This window comes from Peromyscus leucopus, chromosome 19, assembly GCF_004664715.2.
Source record: "Peromyscus leucopus breed LL Stock chromosome 19, UCI_PerLeu_2.1, whole genome shotgun sequence".
Lineage (NCBI taxonomy): Eukaryota > Metazoa > Chordata > Mammalia > Rodentia > Cricetidae > Peromyscus > Peromyscus leucopus.
Genome location: NC_051079.1, coordinates 15,217,643 through 15,243,341, shown reverse-complemented (window position 1 = coordinate 15,243,341; position 25,699 = coordinate 15,217,643). Strand labels below are relative to the sequence as shown.

Genomic DNA, 25,699 nt, shown 5'->3' with positions numbered 1-25,699 from the left:
CCTTCATCTAATGCTGACAAACATCGGTGTTACTTACATTTACTAATGATCCTCCATGATGTAGCAATATGTACAGATGCACAAATCATCTCTGTGGGAGGACTTCTAGTCTTTTGATGTACTTAGGAGCGGTGGAGCTGGATCACAAGGTGGTTTTGTTTTCGCTCATTTTTGTTTGTTTTTGTTGTTATGAGAACCATCTATACTGATTTCTACAATGGCTGCACCAGTTTACATTTCCACCAATAATTAATAAGGGTCCCTCTTTCCCCATAACCTTGCCAGTATGACAGCCATACTGACTGGGATAAGGTAGGATCTCTACATAGGTTTTTTTTTTTTTACCCACATTTTCCTGATAACTAAAAACGTTGAACACTTATAAAAAATGTTTATCGGCCATTTGTTTCTTCTTTTGAGAAGTATCTGTTGGGGCCATTAGCTCATTTGTTAATTGGAAATTTGACTTTTTCCCAGATATTGCTTGTTCTTTGGGTCAGTTGGGGGTCAGTGATTTAATCTCTAGTAAAAAATCTGTGAAAGATTTCTGTAAATTACTCCTCATTCCTTCCCCTAGTGAGCTTTCTGTGTTCAATAAAAAAGAGAGCCAAGTCCTTCATTAGGGACTATACTTTAATTGTACATTTCTATATATACTGGAAATAGTACCCATCTCTCAGAAGAATGGGTGGCAAAGATTGTTTCCCCCTACTGAGAGCTGTCTCTTTACTTTCTTAATAGTTTCCTTTGCAGTGGGGAAGAAGCTTTTAAATTTCATATATTCCACTTCCCAATTCCTGGGGTTATTTCCTGTGTTCCTGGCATTCTTTTCAGAAAGTTCTTGCCTATACCTATATCTTAAAGTGCTTCTCTTTGTCCCCTACCCCCATGTGTGCTGAATCCAGTGAAATATGGATTCAGTTTTCCTAGCACCATCAGCTGAAAACTCTTTTCCAGTGTGTGCTTCTGATATTTATGCCAGAAATTAGGTGTGTCCTTTTTTTTTTTTCTTTCTCTTGTCTGGATGCTCTGGAGAAGACTCAGAGCACTACATGTCATTTTAGAAAAGAGTCTCAGCATGTCAGGAGAGAGTGAGCACTCCTGTCTCTCACCCGATTTGAGATGAAATGTTGTGACAGAGCAGCCACCACTTTACAACCCAGGGTTCTCTTGAGTAGGGAGAAGTGAGAAGAATTAGCTAGAAAGAGAGACCTAGATGACGATGAAAGACAGAAACAGAGGAGAGCCTCAGGAGGGTGAGGATCCTAATCCATCGGCCCGGAACTTTATTCCAAAGGGCTTTTTATCACAATGCCAAGGGGAGGAACAAAAGACTCCCGCCCCTTGCTAGGTACAGCCAACATAGACCCTTTCAAACACCTGATACTCAGATCCATGGTCCAATCATCCTCTTTATGAAGAACTACTGGATAAAGCCACCAAGAAAACCTAGATGGGCTCCAACAAAATGTCATCAGTTTTCTTTTCACTCACTATAATTATTTTGGCTTATATGTTTGCTGTATATAACCACTGTTATACTGTAATATGCCCCTTGTATTCCTAGTTTCCTCAGGATTTTAATCATAAATGCACACTGAACTTTGCCAAATGCTTTTTCTGCAGCTAATCAGATGATCATGTGATTTCTGATGTATACCTATGTAATATTTTAAATGTACTGATCTGTATATGTTGAATTAACTTTGCATCCCTAATATGAAACTAACTTGGCTGTGATATATAATCTTCTTAATGCATTCTTAAACTTGGTATCTAAGTATTGTATTCAGACTTCTTGCATCTATATTCATCAATGTAATTAATCTAGAGTTTTCTTTCTTTGTTGTATCACCAGCATATTTTGGTATCAGAGAAGTAATAGTTTTGAAGAATGAATTCTTGAGCATTCCTTCCCTTTCTTCTTTGTGAAACATTTTGAGAAGTATTGTTAGCAGGTCATTCTTAAGATTTGGTAGAGCTCAGCACTGGATCTGTCTTATGCTTTTCTTTGTGGAGAGATGTTTAATTACCACTTCTAACAAAGCTGGTTATGGGATTTAAAAGTTGATATCATCTTGATTTAACTTCATTAGGCCACATATAGCTAGGAATTTATCAATTTCTTCTAGTTTTAACAACTTATTGAAATATAAGCTTCCCAAGTATTCCTTTATGTTTCTCTGGATTTGATTAGGGTCTTCTGTAACAATTTACATTTTATCTCTAATTTTGTTGGTTTTGGTATTTTCTCTCCTTTGGTTAATTTGGCTAGAGGTTTTTCAGTCATCTTTGTCTTTCAAATTACCAGCTTTTGGAGTCTTATGTATTGTAATTTTATTCTCTATATCATTATTTTGCCCTAATATTTATTATTTCTTGCCATCTGCTGCATTTGTCTGACTTTTTATTAGTCTATAGCCCTGAAGTACATCATTAGGTTATTTATTTGAGATCTTTCTATGTAGCCAAAAGGTTTTCTGTGTCCCACCTGGTCCACAGCCACTCAAACCCAAGTAAACACACAGGTTTATATTAATTAAAACTGCTCGGAGAGAAGAGACTGAGAGACTCTAGGCCTGCAGGCTGAAGATGGATGCCCCAACATGACACAGGAACTTTGGATGACTGTCCAGGTAGGCAGCTATCTCTGTCATTCTAGATTTTTGGAAGATGCTTACAATGCTCTTCCTGTTTACTTAGGTAATATTGTATCCTTCTGAGGTCTTTGATGTAGTTGAAGACTAGATATAATTTCCCTTGGTTATGATAAAAGATAAATTAGATATGAAACTTTAGACTCATAAATATAGGATAGATAAAATATCTTCTTTAATTTTGTCAAATACAAATAGACTAGATATGATAACTATAATTCTTGCTTGGTAATTGTTTTGTTATATATAATATTACTATGCTAAAGTTAAAACTTTCCTTTTTAATTAAACAGAAAAGGGGAAATGCTGTGGGATAATGCTTTTGTACACTGGTTTAATAAAATGCTGATTGGCCAGTAGCCAGGAAGGAAGTATAGGTGGGATAAGCAGACAAGGAGAATTCTGGGAAGAGAAAGGCTGAGTCAGGAGATGCCAGCCCGCTGTCCATGGAACAGTATGTAATGGCACACAGATAAAGCCACAGAAAACATGGTGACATACAGATTAACAGAAATGGGTTAGTTTAAATGTAAGAGCTAGTTGATGGTAAGCCTGAGCTAATAGCTAAGCAGTTTTTTTTTTTTTTTCCCAGACAGGGTTTCTCTGTGTAGCTTTGTGCCTTTCTGGAACTCACTCTGTAGCCCAGGTGGGACTCAAACTCACAGAGATCCACTTGCCTCTGCCTCCTGAATGCTAGGATTAAAGGTGTGTGCCACCACTGCCTAGCAGTCAAGCAGTTTTAAATAATATTAAGCCTCTGTGTCATTATTTTATAAACAGGCCAGGGGACTGCAGGGCCCAGGCAGGACAAGAGAAACTTCTAGCTACATTTCTGATTCTTATACCAGACTCTTGAGAGTATAACACCACCAATGTAACAAACAGCATGCCTGACTTCAGAACACTGTGTGAAAGAGGTGGATGAATAAACAAGAATTACAATAATAAAACAGTGCTCTGCAAAGATGGACCCAGGCTAGTTGTAAACACATAACAGAGTACATTAGACTTCATGATGAGGTAAGGGGGAAAGAGGAGTCAAGACAGTATGATGCTCTTCCTCTGAGGTGTACACTTGAATAGATTTACTCAGGTCCCAGCAGGAAAGAAAAGAGGGGGCTTCCCTGTGCTTAGCTCAGAAAAACCTGTCACAAAGAATAAACTAGACAACAAAGGAAGTGACCCTCATTCTTCCTTAAAGAGAAAAAGGAAACTTATTTTCCCTTTCTAGGTTAAACAGCAGAACCTAGAAGGCTGCCTCTACTTCACAGCTTCATTTTCACTGTTTATGAGGACATTTCAAACTTGATCATCAAGTACTTGAGGAAAACATGGTTTAACCTGGGGAGGTGGCTCAGCAGTCAGGAGCACCTGCTGCTCTTACAGAGGACTGAGTGCAGTTCCCAGCACCACGTGAACTGCTTACAATGATCTGTAACTCCAGCTCCAGGGATATGACACCTCAGATATGTGCATACACACACACACACACACACACACACACACACACACACACACGACTTAAATTGAAACATATATTTCAGAAAGTTCTCTAGATTAAGTGAAAAACAAGATCTCTCCCTCTCTGTTGCTCTCTTCCTCTGAGCTGGAGATGTATTCGAATATAGGGGCTTACACCACTCAAAGTTTAGGTAAAGTATGGCAGTATTAACTACGATTGTTTATTCTTAGCTTAAATAAAAACTACCAACAACTAAGGAAGTTTTCCTTGTCCATTTTCAGGCTAGGCCTCCTCCAGATATTCTTAGAGTCTCCCTATCAGCTGTCAACTTTCTTTTCCTCCCTGCTGCTGGTTTTTTCTTCTTCATTCCTTTTACTTGGGTAATCATGTCTTGACTCTTAGTCTCTGTTCCTGAGGCAGTAAAACTCTACTAATATTGCTAATGAAGGCTCCCCTGTCTCCCTGACATAGTCCCTTCTAAATAAGTTGCCATGGCTTTTGTGCAGTCTCACTTAGGCATGTCATGCCAAGGGCATGAGCAGAAATGTGAGGGTGAACCTGAAACTGACCTTCACAAGCACTCTGGCCTAGAGGCACCTACGGAGCTGTCAACCTCCTTTTAGACTGGTGAAGACATGCATAGAAATAATATAAGCTGCCATATTCCTCTGTGGCCACTGTACAATCTAGCTTCCTGAAAACAGAGCAAGAGATAATATTTCAAACATCAGCAAGGCATTAATAATTTGAATATTTCTTAAAAAGTGTATGACTAAAAATGGTCTATGTTAAGCAACTCAGCTAAAGCACATAACATGGTTTTTGGTTTGTTTGTTTTCATTTTACTATATATGTAAATTGTAGGTTCAAAACTAAGATTCCATTAGCCAAAAATCTTAACACATCTAAGGCAATTGTCTCCAGTCTGAACAGCAATGCTCTTTAGGAAGTTTGCAAGAAATCCTCATGTTTGACCTTTGAGCTTTTGACACTACTTGGGAAATGGCAGTTAACACATTATCTGAATTTTCATGCTCAGTATGAATGATTTTATATGATACAGTCCTTTCTACCTTAACATATAAAGATTGTTTTCAGGCATTTGAAGATTTAAAGATTTGAAGATTTAAACTCGTATGGACAGAAGAAGAATATCAAGTATCAGTGTTAGAAGCCAGAAGTTTGGATTTGGTACCTGCTTATATATCATAAAAGGCAAGGTTCTGAATACTCATCACTTGATGTTATATAGTTTCTTATAAACACTTACATTTTAAGAACTAAAAACAGAAAAGGGATATTAATATTTTCTAAAAGGACACCAACTAGCCATCGCTCTTCATTAAGCAACAGATCAGTGCACTTTCTTATCCCATCAAAAGTCTCCCCAGGAACCACCTCCTACTTCAAGTTTCTGTTTTTGATCACTAGACTCCTAGAACGGGAGAGGAAGAGGAGAGGAAGGCCATAGACAGGGAAGTCATGAGATATTTGTATATTTTAAAACAGCATGCAAATCATGTATTTCCAACATAAAAGGAAAAGGAGTCTTACGGGTCAGAAGAGGTCACTTACCTGCTGCTCCTGAACTCTAGCAGCACCAAGTTCTGAGAGTGACATGGTGAGCTTCTCTTGCTGCTCTGATAGGTACTTCTGGTAGAGACTTAGCAGTTCTTGACATTCTCTATACTGCAGCTGAAGAGGTGAGATTGCAAATTAAGGAGAAAAAACTGGTTCACAGACAGATTCCAATAAACAAAACCAAGATAGAAATACAATATTTGGTCAGAGGCAGTGAGAATGGAGTCATCCGATAAAAAACAGTACGTGTCCAATCATGAAGCAATAATTTTAATAAAGAAAGTAGCACTGACCATCCAAGTGAAGAGATATTTCTCTTAGTTCTTTGCAGAGCTATGCAAAGCAACTCCTATTACATTATATAAACAAGCAAAACGAAGCAGGGCATAGAGTACATGCCTGCAATTCCAGGACTCAGGAGGTTGAGGCATCCTGTTGAGAATCATGAGTTCAAGGATGGACTGGGCAACACAGCCAGACACTGAAGGAAAGGAAAGAGGAAAGAGGAAAGGGGAAGGAAAAGGGGAAGGGGAAGGAAAGAAAAGGAAAAAGGAAAGGCAATTAAAAAGACAAGAAACCAATGATTTAAATTTAAGAGTTAAAATTATAAAACTCTCACAAGTGCATCTTTGTGACCTTGGATTAAAAAATTTAAAAAAAACTTTAAAATGAAATACTTTGAAATCATATATATAATAAAGGATTGATATTCAGAATATATAAACAGCCCATACAATGCAACATAAATAATATTAATCTAATTTTAAAAACTGGCGAAGGTTCTAAAGCCATTTCCAAAAGGAAGTACATAGATGACCAAGAGTAAAAGATGCTAAGCACACTGGCTATCAGGGAAAGACAAACACACAAAGAGAAATGACATTATATCCAGTAGGTCAACCTCAATCAATGACTCATGATGGCAAATCTAACAAGGATATGCTCAAGTGGAACCTTCCAGTCTATCTAACAGGCATGTGAATGTACCGCTACTTTGGAAGAAAATATAGTAGTATTTTTTAATGTAAATTTACTACATAATCCCATATATCTCATTATCCAAAAAAAAAAATTTAAAAGCCTAAACAAAAACTCATACATGGCATCTTCTGAACAGCTCATAGTAGTTTAGAAGCAACAAGAGCATTAATGTCCATCAACTTACCATCAGAGCAGCATCTATAAAATGGAACATCTTTTGGTCATAAAATAAATGAGGGGTTTCTATGTGCTACAAACCTTGAAAATATTATGTCGTAGAAAAGAATACCAACACAAAGAATATATATCATAAGCATTTATTTTTATGAGAGTCAAGAATAGGCCAAGTCCATTCAGACAAGGAAGTAGATTGGTGGTTGCTACAGACTGGTGGAGGGAAACTGGGGAAATGGGTGCAGATTTGGGAAAAGGTTTTGGAGTGAGATGATGGCAGTGTCGATACTCTGGGAAATGTTTGATGCCATTCAACTGTACACTTGAAAATGTCAGATTTTATGTAAACAGTATCTTAATGATTAGTGCCTATTTTATACATTGGGTTCCTAACTCTATTAAGCATAAAGGGATTATACTTTGAACTTTTGTATTGTTTTGCATATTGATATACATCACTAATACCATCACCATATATCACCTTTCTGGTGTAGAGAACCTTTTTTACAGCTGCTAGCATGGGAAGAATGCTAACGGTGAAAGCACCAGGTCAGAAAGGTCCAATTTCACAGGTCAGACACCTCCCAACTTCTTAATGTGGTTATTTTCTCCTAGGTTTCCTTTCCCTCAGACCATTTCTGAATCTCGTTCTTAGCACTTATTTAAGTATGCTGTTGGCATAAGAATTACTGTCCAATGGGATTATTCTGTACATATACTTCTACACAAGATCATCATGATTAAGAGTAGGGATAATATTTCTTAAATGTCAAAAATTGTAACTAGTTTCAATATTCCTTAACATTTTCATAACCTAATCATTGCTTCTGGGCAGATTCCTGTTCTAATAACTTTTGCCAATCATAACTGCATAAATAACCAACTGCTTCATTATTCTGGTTATTAACCTTTAACAAAAAGGAGCCCAAGATGCGCTTATAGGAGAGGACTGCCTCACAGTGAAAGGCCAGGTCACTAAGCTTATAGAACACATTAATTCTAAGAGCTTATTGAATACTTAGTATCTGAAACAATAGCAGTAATAACAGAGCAAGGCAAGAACAGTAGTTTAAATAAGCTAATAGTTTCTAATGTCAATCTATGTTGGATTTCTATGGTTTTACATTTCTGGTTTGTTTGTTTGTTTTTTAGTGTGTGTGTGTGTGTGTGTGTGTGTGTGTGTGTGTGTGTGTGTAAGCTCCAAGAGACATGAATGATTTGTGTGGCCCCACGGAGTTTGTGACAGCTATTATGAATATAATAATTTTTATTCTAGCTGCTACCATAGGCAATAATGTTTATAATAGGTGAATGTCTGGTCACAGAAAACAAATTTTACTCTGGAAAAAAAAAAAAACCAAGCACAATTACACAGACTGCAGGGTAATGTCAGCATTTGAGGCAAGATATAGACATTAAATAAATGCCATGCAGCAGTGTGGTGGTTTGAATTAAAATGGCCACTACAGGTTTATAGGGAGTGGCATTATTAGGAGGTGTGACTTTGCTGGAGGAAGTACATCATGAAGGGGCGGGCTTTGAGGTCTCAAATGCTCAAGCCAGGCCTAGTGTGACATTCACTTCCTGCTGCCTGCTGATCTGGATGTAGAACTCTCAGCTCTTTCTCCAGTACCATGTCTTCCTGCACACTGCCATGCTTCTACCATGACAATAATGGACTAAACCTCTGAAACTGTAAGCCCCAATTGTATTTCATAAGCAGCAGAATATAAAAATATATAACCTTACATTTATTTTTTAAATCTTTTTCTTGGTTTTATCAGCTTTTAGAATGACCCATATTTTCTTTCTCCCTGGCAGAATGAGACTTTAATCCTGGAGTGAGATCTTAGGAAAATATCAGTAAAATTCTTCTTCACTGAAGGGAGGACTTACTTAACTGAATCTTGGTGATGTATCAGAAAAGGATGTACTAGATATAAGAGATCAAACCTGAGAAAAGGTGTACACCAAACCATGAAACAAATGAGTGTACTTCAATATGTCCAACAACCATTTAAGAAATGAGAAAAGCAGCCAGTTACCACAAGCAACCTGTACTGAAGAAAGAAGCACTCTTGACAACCTACATCAGTATCAACCTGCATTGAATAAGATCCCATTGAAATGTAAACAACTGAACCAATCATCTGAAGAGGCTGCAGGAAGTGATCATTTCCCACAGGATAAAGACTTAACATGAAAATGTCCCACATAGAAAAGTAAAATGAAGCATCCAAGTAGAATGAATATGGTGGCAGATGAAACAGTAAAAACTCTGAGGTGGGGACACTAAAGATCAGACAAGATGGCCTAGAAGGCTGCCAAAATGAAAAGAGATTGTGACAAATTGGAACACTCTCTCTGGTCCAGCAAAATCTACTACTATCACCCACCTTAGCCTCTACTCTGATGTTGGGAATACTACTTGATCTGGTACTGAGTATCTGCCTTAATACAGATCGAGTGAAGAGAAGCCTTTGGGTGAAGAGAAAAGGTTGGTCATTAAAGGAGAAACCAGGCAGAATAGCCCAGAAACGCTTTACTTCAGCCATACTTCAGATACCATAGAAAAAACCTGAACCCCCTTTGAACTTCTAGGAGCCCACCGATCACACTCTTTCCCCAGGGGTCATTCCACAGAAGAGGGAGTCAAGGCCAGAATCTGCATCCCCACTTTTACCCCCTCCTCTGTGATTATGATCATCACTGGAGGCTTCATGGGAAGAAAGAAGCTTCACTGCATTTAGCATTAATAAGGTATCCCTGTTTGCAGGAGTAGGACTGGAGATATGTACCGTTTCAACTACAGAATGGAAGCCACCAGGGAAGCCTCTGCCCTCATCCGGTGGGTAATGGTATCTACAGGTGACTAAGCTTCTATCCCCACCCAGCAATAATGAGGTGCTTACTTCCAAGTGCCAAAAAAAGGTCTAGTAAGGACCCTGAACTTTAACCCCAATCTCAATGAAATGAAGCGACATTTTTTTCTTCTCACTGGTGTGGTATCAGAAAAGTCTACTAAAAGTGAAGATTTAAATAGGACTATAACACAATACTCCAACTGTCCAGGACACAACTGACCACATGCCACACCAAGAGCGAAGAAAATATCAATTCAACGAGAAAAGAAAACCAACAGATGTCAATACTGAAATAACCCAGATGCTAGATAAGAATTTTATTGTTTGCTACAAAGGACTTTAAACTGGTCATCCTGAAATGTTTCAATGTGTATACTTCAAATAAATGAAAATTTAGAATGTCTCAGAAAAGCAGCAGCAGATACAGAAGAATCAAATTGAAAACTTGAAACTGAAAATCATAATAATCAAAATAAAATGCCCACTGCATGGACTCAATAGAATAAAAGACATGGGGAAATTAATGAACTCGAAAATACAACACACAATACACCTTCTGAACAGCAGAGAGAAAACAGATGAAAAAAGAAAATAAACAGAGCCTAAGGGAACTATGGCAACGTAACAAAAGATTCACCTGAGTGCCACTCCAATACCAGGCGAAGAGCTCAAGGAAGGGGCTGAAAGTGCATTCAAAGAGGTAACAGATGAAAATCCATTCTCTCTTTCCAAGAGTTGAGCACACCCTGAACAGAATTAACTCCTAGAAATCCATGCCAAGAAACATCATTGTCAAATTCTGAATGCCAAGGACAGAAGCTGAGGGAAAGGAAGTGGAGGAGGAGGAAGAGGAGAGAGAATCTTGAGAGCAATGCAGAAGTCCCCACTAAGGGAAAATTATAAACACAGACATCAAAAGACAGCAGCACATTTTTTTCAGGTACTGAAAGGAAAGAATTGTCGGTCTAGCTTGTATATTCATCAAATCTATCCTTCTGACATGGAGAAACCAAGAAATTCTCAAATGAAGGACCATTACAAGAATTCACTGTCATCTTGTCTACATGGCTGAAGAGGGCTCTAACCAGGAAGGAAATGGTAAAGGGCTGAATCTGAAAATATCAGGGAGAAAGCACAGGGACAAATAGCCAAAGCACAGGGACAAATAGCCAAATGAATGGAAACACATGAACTATGAACCAATGGCTGAGGGGCCCCCAACTGGATCAGACCCTCTGATTGGGTGAGACAGTTGATTGGCTTGATCTGTTTGGGAGGCATCCAGGCAGTGGTACCGGGTCCTGTGCTCATTGCATGAGTTGGCTGTTTGAAACCTGGGGCTTATGCTGGGTTGCTTGGCTCGGCCTAGGAGGAGGGGACTGGACCTGCCTGGACTGAGTCTACCAGGTTGATCTCAGTCCTTGGGGAGGCTTTGCCTTGGAGGAGGTGGAATGGGGGGGTGGGCTGGGGGGAAGGGGAGGGGGGCAGGAGGGGGGAGAACAAGGGAATCTGTGGCTGATATGTAGAACTGAATTATATTGTAAAATAAAATAAAAAAAGAAAATATCAGGGAGGAATAAAACGCAAAAAGAGCACAACCACAGACAGACAAAGCTAGTTGATTCTTGTCTTGTGTTTTGTAGATTATATGTGACAAAACATGTAAAAATTTAACACTGAGAGATGAAAACAACAACAACAAAACAAATCTTAAGCTGGAACAAGAAGCTATGAGAGTAAGAAACTACTGTAGCCAGAGAAACAAACAAAAGCAACTTATTTTTCAGTATATCTTATTTTATTGAGAAGGCAGATGGCTATTATGTACTTGGAAGTTTTTTAAATCGTATTTTATTCATTTATAACTCTGTGTGTGTGTGTGTGTGTGTGTGTGTGTGTGTGTGTAAGTTTTTTAAATCATGTTTTATTCATTCATAACTGGGTGCACGAGTGTGTGTGTGTGTGTGTGTGTGTGTGTGTGTGTGTGTGTGTGTGGTGCATGGGTGGAGATCAGAAAACAACTTGCAGGAGGTCGACTCACTATTTCCATTATGTATGTCCTGGGAATTGAACTCAGATCATCAGGCTTGGCAGCAGGTGCCCTAACTAGCTGAGCCATCTAGCTATCTAGTCATCCCCGGATATCTCAATACACTGTAACCTCACATCGTGGCATCTGCTCAGTGTTAACTAAGTGCATCAATAGGCCACTGTCCATGATGTTGCTCTTCTAGCTCAGGACACCGTTCTTTAGATTACCCCATCTTGGACTTCAGCAACTTCTGGCTGCTGGCCTCCAACCACACGCATTCTTAACACAGCCCTCTTCAAACAATGCTTCCCATTTACATAGTCAATATGCTTCTCCTCTCTATTATCACTAAAATTCTGAAGAGATGAACACACGTCACTAGTCTCTACTTCCCCATTTCTAGTCGAACACGTGGCCAGCACCATGTTTTCGTAGTCAGTCTATTTAAACCAGATCTTGAAAAGTATTCTCTAGTCTAATCTCAAAATGCTCCAGCTTGGTTTCAATTCCTATCTTACTTGCTAGCCACTTACTCCTTCTTCAAAGGACCTTTCCCCTCCTTTCTTAGGCTCTGGCCCAATCCTGCTGCTTCTGTTACTCACTGTTCTTTCTAAAATCTCGCCCACCGGCTTCCTTCCATGCACACAACTTCAAATGCAGAAATTCGCTCCTACAATCTAGAGCCTATTCAGTTAAGTAAATAAAAATGATCTTTTACTCTCCAGTAGTTTCGGGCTCAGTATATATCTCCAAATTCCTATTTCTTAACTACCCAAGAAAGCAGCATGAGGTCCCATGGTGGTAGGAGTATGATCTAGTAAGTATATAAACATACATGGCAAATAGATGTTACAAAATGCACAGAAGACAATTCTCTAACAATTTCAACCTTCAGTTTCTCTGATGAATTTCAAATCAAAATGTTTCTTTTACTTTTAAATGAAAAATATTGATGTTCAAAAAGTTTACATATCCTGTTTAAGAGCATCATCACATATTATTAAATTAACTCACATCATAAAGTATTAATAATCACTTCATTGGTAAGAAACATGAAATTCACTTTAGTGGAGAATGGTATCTCATGGTTAATTCCTGATTTGATTACTCTTTGATATAAACCCTAAGTGGTGTTTGGTAGAATACAAATTAATTAATAAGTTAAAGTATCTATATATAATTAAAGAAAAATCATACCTAGTAAAATTAAAGATACCATCAAAATAAATTTTTCCTTTATCATCAGAAAAAATCAAAGTAATGTCTGATTTTCTAACACCCAATGACTAGTTCTCTAGTATAACCACTGCAAAATTGCTTTTAAATGACTTAAAAGCAATAAGAGAATAACTCACTACAGAGATCAAAATAAAGTATATGGCCGATTCATATGAATATAATAAAGAGTTTCAGCATGACGTTACTTCAGTCAACAAAGATCAAGCAGCTCACCTGGACTTCTCCCACCAGTCTGTGTCATGCTCCTGAATATGAAAATCGGACAGAGTGCTGGGCTGTTTTCAAGCTTCAGAACATCCCACAAAATCACTAGGTGTCAGTGCTAAAGAAGTCACAGCAACAGCTGAGAGAAGCACTCTAACACAAGCAGTTATGCACTTAAACACTGCAAACAACATTGCAGTTTTGACACAAAGTAAATGATTCCCAAGGGGGATGTTTCTGAGTAATCTTCCAAACAAGGGCTAGGTGTTAATAACTAATACTCCCGTTAGGATATACCAAGCCTCAAATAAATGGGTATTGTGAATATCCTTGTACTGGCACACTGTGAACACCTACATTTCAAATGAAGTTTCATGTAAGGACATGCACACGGGGAGTAAGGTGCTTTGGCATTATTGCCAGGCTTCCTCCTGGAGTGAAAAGTGGGAATCTTAGGTCTTCAAAAATAGAGGACTTTTAAATGTATGTGTCAGTTCAACTGCCTGTTAAATCTTCTATTAAGCAGCAGTAGCTAATTTAGTTAAAAACATGCATTTCCTAAAATACAGACAATCCCACAATTGTATGCCCAATGTTGACAATTCATAAGAGATCAACAAAAATGACATGCAAGGCCCACTGGTGGCCTGGCACGAAGTGACAGAAAGGTTATTCTCCTGCTAAGAATTGTTCTGGGTTGTGTTTTCTTATTAAAAAAATATTTAGATTACAAAATTAAAACAAATAAACGCAACACTGCATAATTTAGCTGTCATTCTCTACCAAATTACTTATAACTGTAGCCATAAAATGATAATAATTTGCCATATGTGCAGCTGCAAAGCTAAGAAAAGCACTGGTCAGTACAGCACAAAATGTGGACCTACTACCCCCCCTACTGTCAGTGTAAGTGAATTGCAATAAAATAAATTTTATTTCTCCAATAAGGCATGAAAATATGCAATGAGCTCTGTTATAGCACTTCTTCAGAATACACAAATTTGTTCAAGTGCATGTGTTAAACTTGGATGTGTTACGCACATAATTTGAGTACCACAGTGACAGGCACAAGGTACAGGTGGAAAGCTATGCAACATAATTCAAAACTGGTAAGATATAAAACCTGTGCTCGGAACCGCAAGCTTCACACATCTGCCAGATCTCTCTCTCTCTCTCTCTCTCTCTCTCTCTCTCTCTCTCTCTCTCTCTCTCTCTCTCTCTCTCTCTCTCACACACACACACACACACACACACACACACACACACACAGACACACACACACACACAGGCATTACAGCTTCCCTCTACTATTTGGGAATAACCTGTAAGTTTTGTGTAATCCTTTCAGTGTTCTAAATAGGGTGCTTTACACTCTACTTATTATGGCATTTAATACGTGCAAAACTGCACTGCCAATTTTTATTAAGTTTGTTTTTTATTTTTTAACTGTTTTACTAGTAGTTTTTGAGTGTTGTATCCCTAAACTCATTTTCCCATATATCTTGTCTTACCACACAATTTTGCATACTAGGGTGATTTTCAGAAATCCCTGTGTGTGTGCATGTTTACAGCAGAACTGAGTATATAACAATAAAATTTAAGTATATCTATCCTACTGACATGTGGGACTAATGCACTTATAAATAAATATCCAAATGTATAATTTTTATATGGTCTCATTAAATAGCCTATATTAACCTCAAATTCTCAATCTTCCTGCTTCAGACTCCCAAGTCCTGAGATTCAGGTATGACTCACACAGCCAGCTTAAAAATATTTTATGTGCCTATATCCTTTAGAATATTACCATTTGGGGGGAGTGTGAGGAGGGAAGAGAAGGGGATCTGTGGTTAGTATGTAAAATGAATAAAACATTTCTTAATAAAGAAAAAAAGAATATTACCATTTTCCCTATTGTCCCCATGTAAATGGGCTCTCTGCTAAGTTATAGATCATCACAAGAATTCAGGAGTAAGCTGGGTGGTGGTGGCGCATGCCTTTAATCCCAGCACTGGGGAAGCAGAGCCAGGCAGACTGGTCTACAGAGTGAGATCCAGGACAGGCATCAAAACTACACAGAGAAACCCTGTTGTGAAAAAAACCAAAAAAACTTTTGCTTTTCCCATTCACTATTTACCATTCAATATTCTACTGAATATGGCACATGTTTCTGCTCTAATGTGACTACCAAGACCTCTTCAGATGTGAAGTAAAGGTCTGATATGACTAAAAGTTTTGCTAAATAAAAATCAGGATTTTTTTTTTCTTAAAATACCTGAAGTAAGTTTGGTATAAGAAAAAAAAAATAAGTACCATTTACAAAGGTATTAAACTGTTCTATAAAAGGAAGAGTTGAAGTAATAAGCCAGTATATTACATGGTAAGAGAAGGAATGCTGGAGATTTAGGGTGATAGTGCATGTCCGGCCTCACAAAGATGAATATGAAGAATGGGCAGTGGACTACAATGAGGAAGTGTGGTTGTAAAGATCCTAGAAAAAGAGTGAGAGAGACCTGGGGTGACTCCAGCTCTCTGACAGCTTCTACGTCGCCTTGTTCACATCACCCAATCTTCTGAATAAGTTTTCTTAGGATCAAGGATAAAAGGACTGCTCTAGGGATGAGAAAATATAAAGTAGTCCACACTAAGCCTATGTCATAAAAGAACTCAAATATTACCTGTGGTGATTTGAATGAAAATGGCCCACACAGGCTCATAATTGAATGATTTTGCAGTTGTGGACTGTTTAGGAAGGATCAGGAGGTGTGGCCTTGGGGGAGAAGGTAGGTCACAGAGGATGGGCTCTGGGGTCTTAAAATTCCCTGCCAAGCCCAGTTTCTGACACCTTCTCTAACTCAGAGAGAAGATGAACTATTTCAGGTACTGCTCCAGTGCATGCACCTGCTCCAGTGCATGCACCTTCCTCTTGCTATGCTCCCCACGATGATGGTCAGGGACTCAGCCTCTAAAACTGTAAATGAGACCCTAATTAAATGCTTCCTTATATTAAAAAATAGGATTTTCCTAGTTTTATATACATCATTCAAAATAAACAAAAAGTAGTTACCAAAAGAGAAAATGGAATTTAAAAGAAAATACAAACTAAAGAACTGTTCTCACAAATTAAAAATACAGATTCTCATAGGCTTTTCATTTTTCCTGAAAAAATAAAAAATTTCATTGAGGCAAAAGGGAATTCAGGACAAAACCTCTCAGATCTGACAATACTTCATTTAGTTAATGGCTTTTCTTACACATGACTGCTAATTCTAGCTAGCTTTCTCCACTGCACATTTTGCCTATCAAAGTACACTTCAATAATAGTGATCTGCTGATGCTAGGTAACATTTCCAGATTACCAACTTGCTGTAAAAAGATAACTATTTTTCAGAAGGCAGAATGTCTAAAAGAGAATGGGTATCACTAGATATTGTGAAATGCAGAATCCCAGGCCCTCTTCCAGATAGGGGTCAGAGTTTATATTTTATGGAGCAGTTTGACAGGTAATGGTGTGGATACTGAAGCTTCAGGAAGACACACAAGAGGCACTAGTTTAAACTGCTACAGAAATCAGCTCTCATCACTGAAGTCATAATTTTTATAGAGAATTAAACTGGAAAGCTTTTTCAGAATTAGTTAATTTGTTGGTATTTTCAATCCTCTGGAACACAATGTATATATTTGGATAGTAAAGTATAAAAAATGCTCAAGTATTTCTTTTACAAAATATGTCTGGAGTAAAATTAAATGTGGCTACACATCAATTTCTTAAAGGACATATTTTCTTATATAAGTGTATGTACAATATAAGATACTTTCCATATACATAGGCAGAAATTTGCACAGTATAAACCCAGTGATATCAATAAATGCAGAAAAATTGATAAAAGTCAATGTTTTTACAAACCCTCATCATATTTGGCATCAACAAATGTATTAAAGGTTATATGTGGAAAGTTCACAGATAACATCACATTTAACAGCAAAAGTTGAAATATTTTCCTTTAAGATCAGAAAAAAAATACAAAGATGCTTATTCCCAGATCTTTAACACAGTACTGTGTAAGTTCCAGGCAAAGCAATTAGACAAGAAAAAGGGGGGAAGGTTAAAAAGGGGAAAGAAGTAAAATTATCTCTGCCAATGGCACAATCTTACAGACAAACTCTAAAAGCTCCACCAAAAAACTCTATCAAAATTCCAACATTAGCTGGGCGGTGGTGGCGCACGCCTTTAATCCCAGCACTCGGGAGGCAGAGCCAGGCGGATCTCTGTGAGTTCAAGGCCAGCCTGGGCTACCAAGTGAGTTCCAGGAAAGGCGCAAAGCTACACAGAGAAACCCTGTCTCGAAAAACAAAACAAAACAAAACAACAAAAAAAAAATTCCAACATTATTCTTAGAAAAGAAAACTGCTAAAATTTACATAGAACTACAAAAGAACTCAAACAACAAAAAATTGTGCAAAAAATTAACAAAGCTGGAGGCATTAATCTATCCCACTTCAAAATTATTACCAAGTTAGAACCTAAACATTGTGGCACTGACTAAAGACTCACTGACTCCATCGACTCAAAACCGCTTGGAGATTTAAGTCTAAGACCTGAACCCATAAATCTAGACGAGAGTATCAGGAAATGCTCCACTGTATTGGTCCCAGCTGAGTACCTTAATACGATTCCAAAGGCAGTTAGCAACAGTGAAAATACGCAAAGTCAGACTACATCAAACTGAAATCCCTTTTATAGTAAAGGAAATAATGAAGAGGCAACCTACAGACTTCAAGAAGGTATCTGAGGAACAACTATCTGATAAAAACTAATAGGTAAAATTTACACACACACACACACACACACACACACACACACACACACACACACACACACATATATATATATATATAAACTTCAATAGCAAGAAGTGAGAGAAAGATGGGCAAAGAGACATACTCCATAGAGGATTCACAAATGGCCAACAGATACATGAAAAAAAAAGTTCCTCATCACTAGGCATCAGAAAAATGCTAATGAAAAATCACAACGAAGGACCCCTCACTTCTGTAGCTTCTATCCACAAGACTAGAGGAGGCAAGCATGTAATTCCTGCACACTGGAGGCCAAGAGGAGGACCAGAACTGAGGACAGTCTGGCAAACACACTAAATTCAAAGCTAGCCTAGGCTACAGGGTGAGACCTTGTCTCAAAAGTTAAAGTTAAAAAAACAGGATGAAAGATACCAAGGACTGATGATGATGTGTAGAAAAGGTAATCCTGTGAACTGCTCTGGGAATGTAAATTATTAATGCAGCTATTAGAGCAAGCAGTATGGAAGTTCTTCAAAAAGCTAAAAAGGGAATTAATGTATTATCCAGAAATCCCATCTGTGTACATATAAAACTTTTTAAATCAGTATGCCTGAGAAATACAGACCTGCATTCTCACCTTCAGCATAGAATCATTCACAATAGCTAAGACATGGAAGCAGCCCATTGTCCATAAGGTGATCACATAAAGAAAATGTGGTCTGTGTTCCATAAGAGAATACTAGTCAGCCTTAAGAAGAAAATTCTGATGTTTGCAACATGGATAGACCTGGATGTCATCATACCACATAAAATGAACGCGTGCACGCGCGCATACACACACACACACACACACACACACACACACACACACACACACATCACTACCATCAAACTCATAGTAGACACCAAAATGAAGGTTGACATGGCCTGGAGCAGAGGTTGTTGATCGGTAAAACAAGAAGACTAACTTTAGAGATCTATGGAGAGAAGTAAATAAATAGGACACTGTATTTCATAATTCCTAAGAACTCTCAAATGTTTAAACCACAAAAGACAAAAATATAAGGAAACAGATTGTTTAATTAATCTGACATCCCACAGTGTAAACACATCAAAATGTTATATTGTACCCCATATACAGATAAACAATTCTTACTTGTCAATGAAAAATTATAGAACAGAAATCCCAGTGACTCATACTTACATGACATATTTCACTAGTTACTTAAACATTGAAAAAACTACTGAGAGCTAACATTTTCTTCCTCAATTGCATGTAAATGTGTCACACTCAGTCTTTTGGTTATAATAAAGTAAAATGCATAGAAGTAAAACTATAATGATGACATCTTCATAAGATTAATCTGATAGGACTACTTGGACTACTTATCAAATTTTGCTGAAAACAATTATACCTCTCATTAATACATGCATATTACCATATAATTTAAAAGGCCAAGAACCTACAATTTGTTGATAAGGTGACCCCTGTGACAAAATTATGAGTGACACCTAGTACAGACCTAAAACATACTCACGACAGTACTTAAAGCACAAGGCTGAATCGACGTTCAGCACTTTTCTAGACTGATGAGAAAGTGGTATTTGAAACTAGGTTCAGCATTACTAACTTTTATCTTCTACTGATCCTGCATTCAGGAGACTAGCAAACAACACAAAGTTCTTGCTTTGTGGTTTTGTTTTTATCCAAGAGCAAATTCCTCAGGCGATGCTACAGAGGTATTCTCCCACACTTACTATTGAATTTCTTTTTTCCTTACATGGCAATTACACAAATTAGAGAAATATTTAAGTAAGATTGTCTTTTCCAATGCAGTGAAGGATGGTTTACTGGAAACATTTATGGTCACTGGCTGACTAATATAGTATGTTTCATAAAAGCAATAAGAACACCATAAGCTCACTGTCAATAACAACTTACTTCTTTTGTTCACATTTTACACTTTCACTCTGCTCTCTTGAAGATGTAAAAAATAAACTGATTAAAAAAAATGGAAAGGGCCATGACATTTAAGTGTGTATAGTATAAACCAGTGGTTCTCAACCTCTGGGTCATGACCTGTTTGGAAGTTATATATCAAATATTTACATTAGGATCCAAAACAGTAGTAAAATTAGAGTTGTGATTAGCAATAAAATAATGTTATGGTTGGGTTCACTACAACATGAGGAACTGTACTAAAGAGTTGCAGCATTAAGAAGGTTGGGAATCACTTGTTTAAACCTTTTATAACTAATTTTATGAAATTATACATCATATTTTCTGTGAACTATATTATACAAAGTGGGATTCCATGAGCAAAAAGTAAAGTAAAACAGTAAATGCTAAAACAAAACTTAAAAAATTTTAATTGGGCTGCAGCCGCCGTCATGACCAGAGATGCTGCAGCCGCTGTCATGACCAGAGACGCTGCAGCCGCCGTCATGACCAGAGACGCTGCAGCCGCCGCCATGACAAGAAGCATGTGAAGATGCCTGTATGCCACCAGCCATGTGGCGAGGTATAGATTTGTAGAAATGGATTACTTTAAGATATAGATCTATGGAAATGAATTAATTTAAGATATAAGAATAGTTAATAAGAAGCCTGCCACGGCCATACAGTTTGAAAGCAATATAAGTCTCTGTGTTTACTTGGTTGGGTCTGAGCGGCTGTGGGACTGGCGGGTGGCAGAAATTTGTCCTGACTGTGGGCAAGGCAGGAAAACTCAAGCTACAAATGGCGCCCAACGTGGGGACTAACGTTTACCAACGTGGTAAATGCCCCACAGAATGACGCCCGAACAGGGACTAAAGAAAAAAAAGGGGCTAAAGAAAAAAAGGGCTAAAGAAAAAAAAGGAAGAAAAAAAAAAGAGGGACTAAAGAAAAAGGACAAATGAACAGGGATAAAGGCCGGTGTTATGAAAAAAAAAAAATACTAAAGACAAAGTCCCTTAACCAGGAGGCGCTCCAATAAAGTGTGATCTGAGAAGAATCCTTGCGTGGTGGTAAAGAGGATTCAGAACTCAACACATGGATCGGTGACGTCAGTAAGTTCTCCAGGAACGGTGACGTCGGTAAACGCCCCACAGTTCCTAATTCTCTCTCTCAAATGAGCGGCAGCCACCGGTTTGAGTTACTGCGGGTTCCTGGCTTGTGTGCTTGACCTGCAGTATGGCGGGAATGAGGCCTCTGCAAGTGGCACATTTAGCCTTTGCTAGTTACAAAACAAAAAAGGTTTCTGGGCTACACGCTGCTTGGATAAAAGCACAGACCCACGATGGCTCCCAGAGCTGGTGGAAAACGTACCACCGCCATGTTGGGAAGCTGAAGGGGGCGGAGCCAGCAGCCACAGAGCTGTTTCAGGCTTAGAAGGCTACAGTTTAAAGCAATAAGTTTGCAATAAGACAGATTCAGATGGAACAAGACTTAAAATGCTTTACAATGTGTGTAAAAATGTACATAGGCTTGGAAGAGAGGAAAAGGAACATAGACAGTTATATAAAGAAATAGAAAGTTTAAAAAAATAAAGTCTTTAAAGAGAAAGTAAAAGTAATATAAAAAATAAGCCATGTAAAGATGGATATCACACAGAGAGTTTGGATTATATTGTCTTTGGGATTTTTAACTGCAGAAAAACATTTGATCGTAAAAGATGTTGAGTTAAACCAATATGTATATATTAAAGATACTTTGACTTTAAAATTTGGATATAAGGATGTGTTACTTTGGAAAGGAGACTCTGCTTTTGTTTCCACAGAAAGCCAGAGGCTATGGATTTGTTCCAGATTAAGACACATCAGGTTTGACCAGCCAAGACCCCCTGAAGGTCTCTGATGACACCATGGCCCATATGATTCAACATCCAGAATTGTTTCAAGGCAACTGGCTCAGACGATACAGCCTCACGGACTACTCCATGATCCTTAAATATTCTTTGCGTCCCCATAAGATACAGCGCCCCCCTCCAGCAGGAAGTAGTTAAGAGAAGCTACGCCCAAATTCCCAAATATACCAAGCTGGCTTTGGAGATGTGTAAAAGTTAAAACCTTCCTTTTAAAAAAAAAAAGAAAAGGGGAAGTGCTGTGGGATGTTAATGTATGTCCTGTGGGAGCCCTTCTTGGGTTCTTTGTGGCGTTACCCAGCAGGTCCGTATAGAGGATGATTAGGACCATGGGCCTGAGTGCAGGTGTTTGAGATGGTCTGCACTTGGCTGTGCTGGGGGATGGTCTGTATGTCAAGTTGTTCTGATTGGTTAATAAATAAAACCTGATCGGCTGTGGCTAGGCAGGAAAGATAGGCGGGACTAACAGAGAGGAGAAATAAAAGGACAGAAAGGCAGAAGGAGATGCTGCAGCCGCCGCCATGACAAGAAGCATGTGAAGATGCCTGTATGCCACCAGCCATGTGGCGAGGTATAGATTTGTAGAAATGGATTACTTTAAGATATAGATTTATAGAAATGCGTTAATTTAAGATATAAGAATAGTTAATAAGAAGCCTGCCACGGCCATACAGTTTGAAAGCAAAAAAAAAAAAAAAATTTTAATTGTTAAGCTTAGTAGTTTAAAAAATTCATATCTCAACATACATTCCTTATAAAGCACAAAGTCACTGTAAAATGATATATTACAGGGCACTTTTATTTCTGGTATAAAACAGAAGCTGCAGAGAAGATTAATTTATACATATCTAAAAAGAAGAGAAAGATGTCTTCAAATATTGTAGTAAGTGACCGTAGAGGAGGGCCAACAAGAGCCATATGTGTTCTCATTAACACAAGAAATCAGCGGGACCAGGACTGTCTACAAATTCAAACCCTAAGGTCAGGGTGGAGCTCAGTGCTGGAGAACTTGTCATTAGCACTGCAACACAATCAATAAAGGACAAATTCTAGCCCAAAGACTTCTGTTTTGTTGGGAACAGCAGTTGCCCACTTGTTTCCTTTCCATTAACTGGTGCTGGATAAAGGCAGAAGACAGCAACAGGAAGAGTCCTAGTGACTACCATCGTCTTGGAATGTGCATTATCAATGGAGGAACATGATAAATGGCTCAAGAGAAGCTGACAACTATATAGGTTCCTAAGCTCACAAAGACTTTTTTTCCTAATTGTACTAGGGATAGACCCAGTGTTTCATCCATGTTAGGCAGGCACTCTGCCGCTGAGCGACAATCCCAGCCCTTAATATAATCATTGTCTACTGCTATGGAATTGTTATAGCAGCAATACTATGCAATATATTCAGATTTGGTGTGAATGCTATACTCTTCATGAACTTAAACAGAAGATTAATTAAGGCAAAAGATGAGAGGCTACTGCTTGTACCTAACTCAATCAAGGGTAGGGTCACAAAGTAGATCTTGAAACTGGATAAATGAGCATGGTAAAAAGCCCATTTTTCTGAACACTAAAAAATCAAAGCATTGTGATGCACTCTTTTTAATGCTTTTGCACTGACTATTAAAGAATATGCTCCCATCCACTTATATATTAATATCCTTGTTTTAAAAATGATTTTAAAGCCTCTATTACTATACTCAAACTTTAAAGGGCAGTTCTGCATATAAAGCATTTCTCCCCTCTTTGGCTTGTCTATAGAATACATGTCACTAGAAGGATGAGGGGGGTTCACTCTGTTGGAAATGTCAGGAGTCTCAGGAGACTAGTCCTTCCTCACCAAACATGACAAAGAGCCAGACTATCTCTGGTTTTAGGGGCCTGTTGTAAAGTTGAGGTCATAGCTAATGAGCTGAATTATTTTCAGTGGGGAGCAAGCCCTCTCAGGAGAGACTGAAGTTAAAAGATTTGTCCATAAAAGGCAGGTATGAAAACAACTGAAATTTGTAACAATTTTTAAAGCTTAGCATGAACATGGTAAGTAGGCACTTCGGAGAAGAAGCATATGTACTCACTCGCTAGATCTTCTTCCTAATTCTCTAATAGAGACTCCCAGAGCAAGCGACCTGAGGGAGTCCTTCCATTGGTACCCACTGGAAGCTGCTAACAGTGCTAGGAAACACTCCATCTGTCTTAGTGCAGACTCCTAAGGACAGAGAGGCTCAGAAAGAAGCACTGATTCCTCACACCTCTGGCAGCTGGATGTCTGAGAACAGAGGTGCCTCGGGCAGGGCCCTCTTCTAAGCTGAAGACTGTCCACCTCTCCCTGCATCTTCCCAAGTTGCTTTGGGAGGCCTCCTTTATAAACCCACTAGTCCATTTATAAGCACTCTACCCCTAAGTAACATCTCCATTCCTTCTTCTCAGCTCCTATAAGATGCTGGGGCTAGTGTTTCAAAATACAACTGTTTAAAGGAACATAGACTTTCAGTCCATAAGATTTGTGAGAGACCAGAAACACTAAGGAAAACCTATCATGACTGAAGGACCCATACTAAGACACCCACGGCTAGTTAAAGGTTTGGTACACCAACAGAACCAGGAGGCCACAAAAAGACTCTGAGATGATTCAATTTCATACTAAACACCTGTTAGAAGGAGAAGGAGAGACTGTTTCCAGCACAGATGTGATCCACCTCAATTGTTACTATATACCTAGCATTAAACAGAGAAAATAAATAGGAGGAAAAGGGGAAATAGAGGATGGGGAGGGAGAAGAAGTACATGAGGAGTCCTACCAGTTTTCAAGAGAAAGTGGTCAACATAACTAAATTTAAAGATGGCAATGCTGCTAGAATTAGCAGAAATTTAAGTATTTTTTTTTACAAAGATTAAGTATAAATGCATGAATAGATAGAGAATTTCAGCAAAAGGAAACTGTAGTAAGAAGAATAAAAAAAAGTCTCCAGTGAGCACATAGGCACATTGTGACAGATACACACAGTCCTTTTAAACACATATATCACAGTCAGGATGTCAGAAAAATATTGGATGCATAAAAATTAATTATTGAAAAAATGTACAGGGTAGGGCTGGGGGCTCTGGAGAGATGGTTCTGTGGTAAAGAGTACTGGTTGCTTTCCCAGAAGACCCAGGTTTAGTTTGCAGCACCCATTCGGTGGTTCAAAATGATCTACAACTCTAGTTTTGTACAGCAAGATGCACAGACATATATGCAGGCAAAACACCTATTCATACACATACATCTTTGTAAGTTAAAACAAAAACAAAGAAATCAATGTAACAATAGCAACAGCATTCCACAGCAGTGGGAGTTACTATATATAAGCTGCAGTTGGATTGTACTTGTTGAATACTCACTCCATGTCACTCTTAAGTGTCTAAAATGCTCTGAGGTAAGTATTTCAACTCACAGCCTAGAAACAGATACAGTGGTGTTCTGTGGGACAGGATTTAGATCCCAGCTGCATAACCCCAGGACAACACACCCTTAACCACTAGACCATCTCTATTGGGTATGCTACCTCCTCCCGACTGGAGCCCCATAAACAGCAAGAGCCAGAACACTGCCACCCTAGCACATGTACCTGTCCTGTCTAAAATGGCAATCTTACTAAAAGAGGGACAGCAATTTCCTACATCACTACTAAGTTGGCACTAAGTGTTAGCACAGTTTCCACAGCTTTCCCCAAACACAAGAACACTTTAGGCAACAGGAGGTTTGGGCTCTGGCTCTACCATCTGTATTATCTGTGCCCCTGTTGAGAAGGAGTTCTTCCTTTCCTCTTTACAAGTACGGTGAGAACCGTCCTATCAGGAACAAGGGACTACTACTGCCAAACT

The 25,699-nt window shown here is 38.4% G+C and overlaps 1 protein-coding gene across 4 annotated transcripts in view; it reads right to left on the bottom strand.

Moving 5' to 3' along the window:
* Kiaa1328 (KIAA1328 ortholog) overlaps positions 1–25,699 on the bottom strand; it is a 284,149-nt gene that overhangs the window by 161,343 nt on the left and 97,107 nt on the right. For all 4 annotated transcript variants that reach the window (XM_028867149.2, XM_028867152.2, XM_037197016.1 and 1 more), the window contains exon 6: positions 5,695–5,822. In XM_028867149.2, coding sequence (XP_028722982.2) covers positions 5,695–5,822 — 128 coding nt within the window. The remainder of the gene's footprint in view (positions 1–5,694; positions 5,823–25,699) is intronic.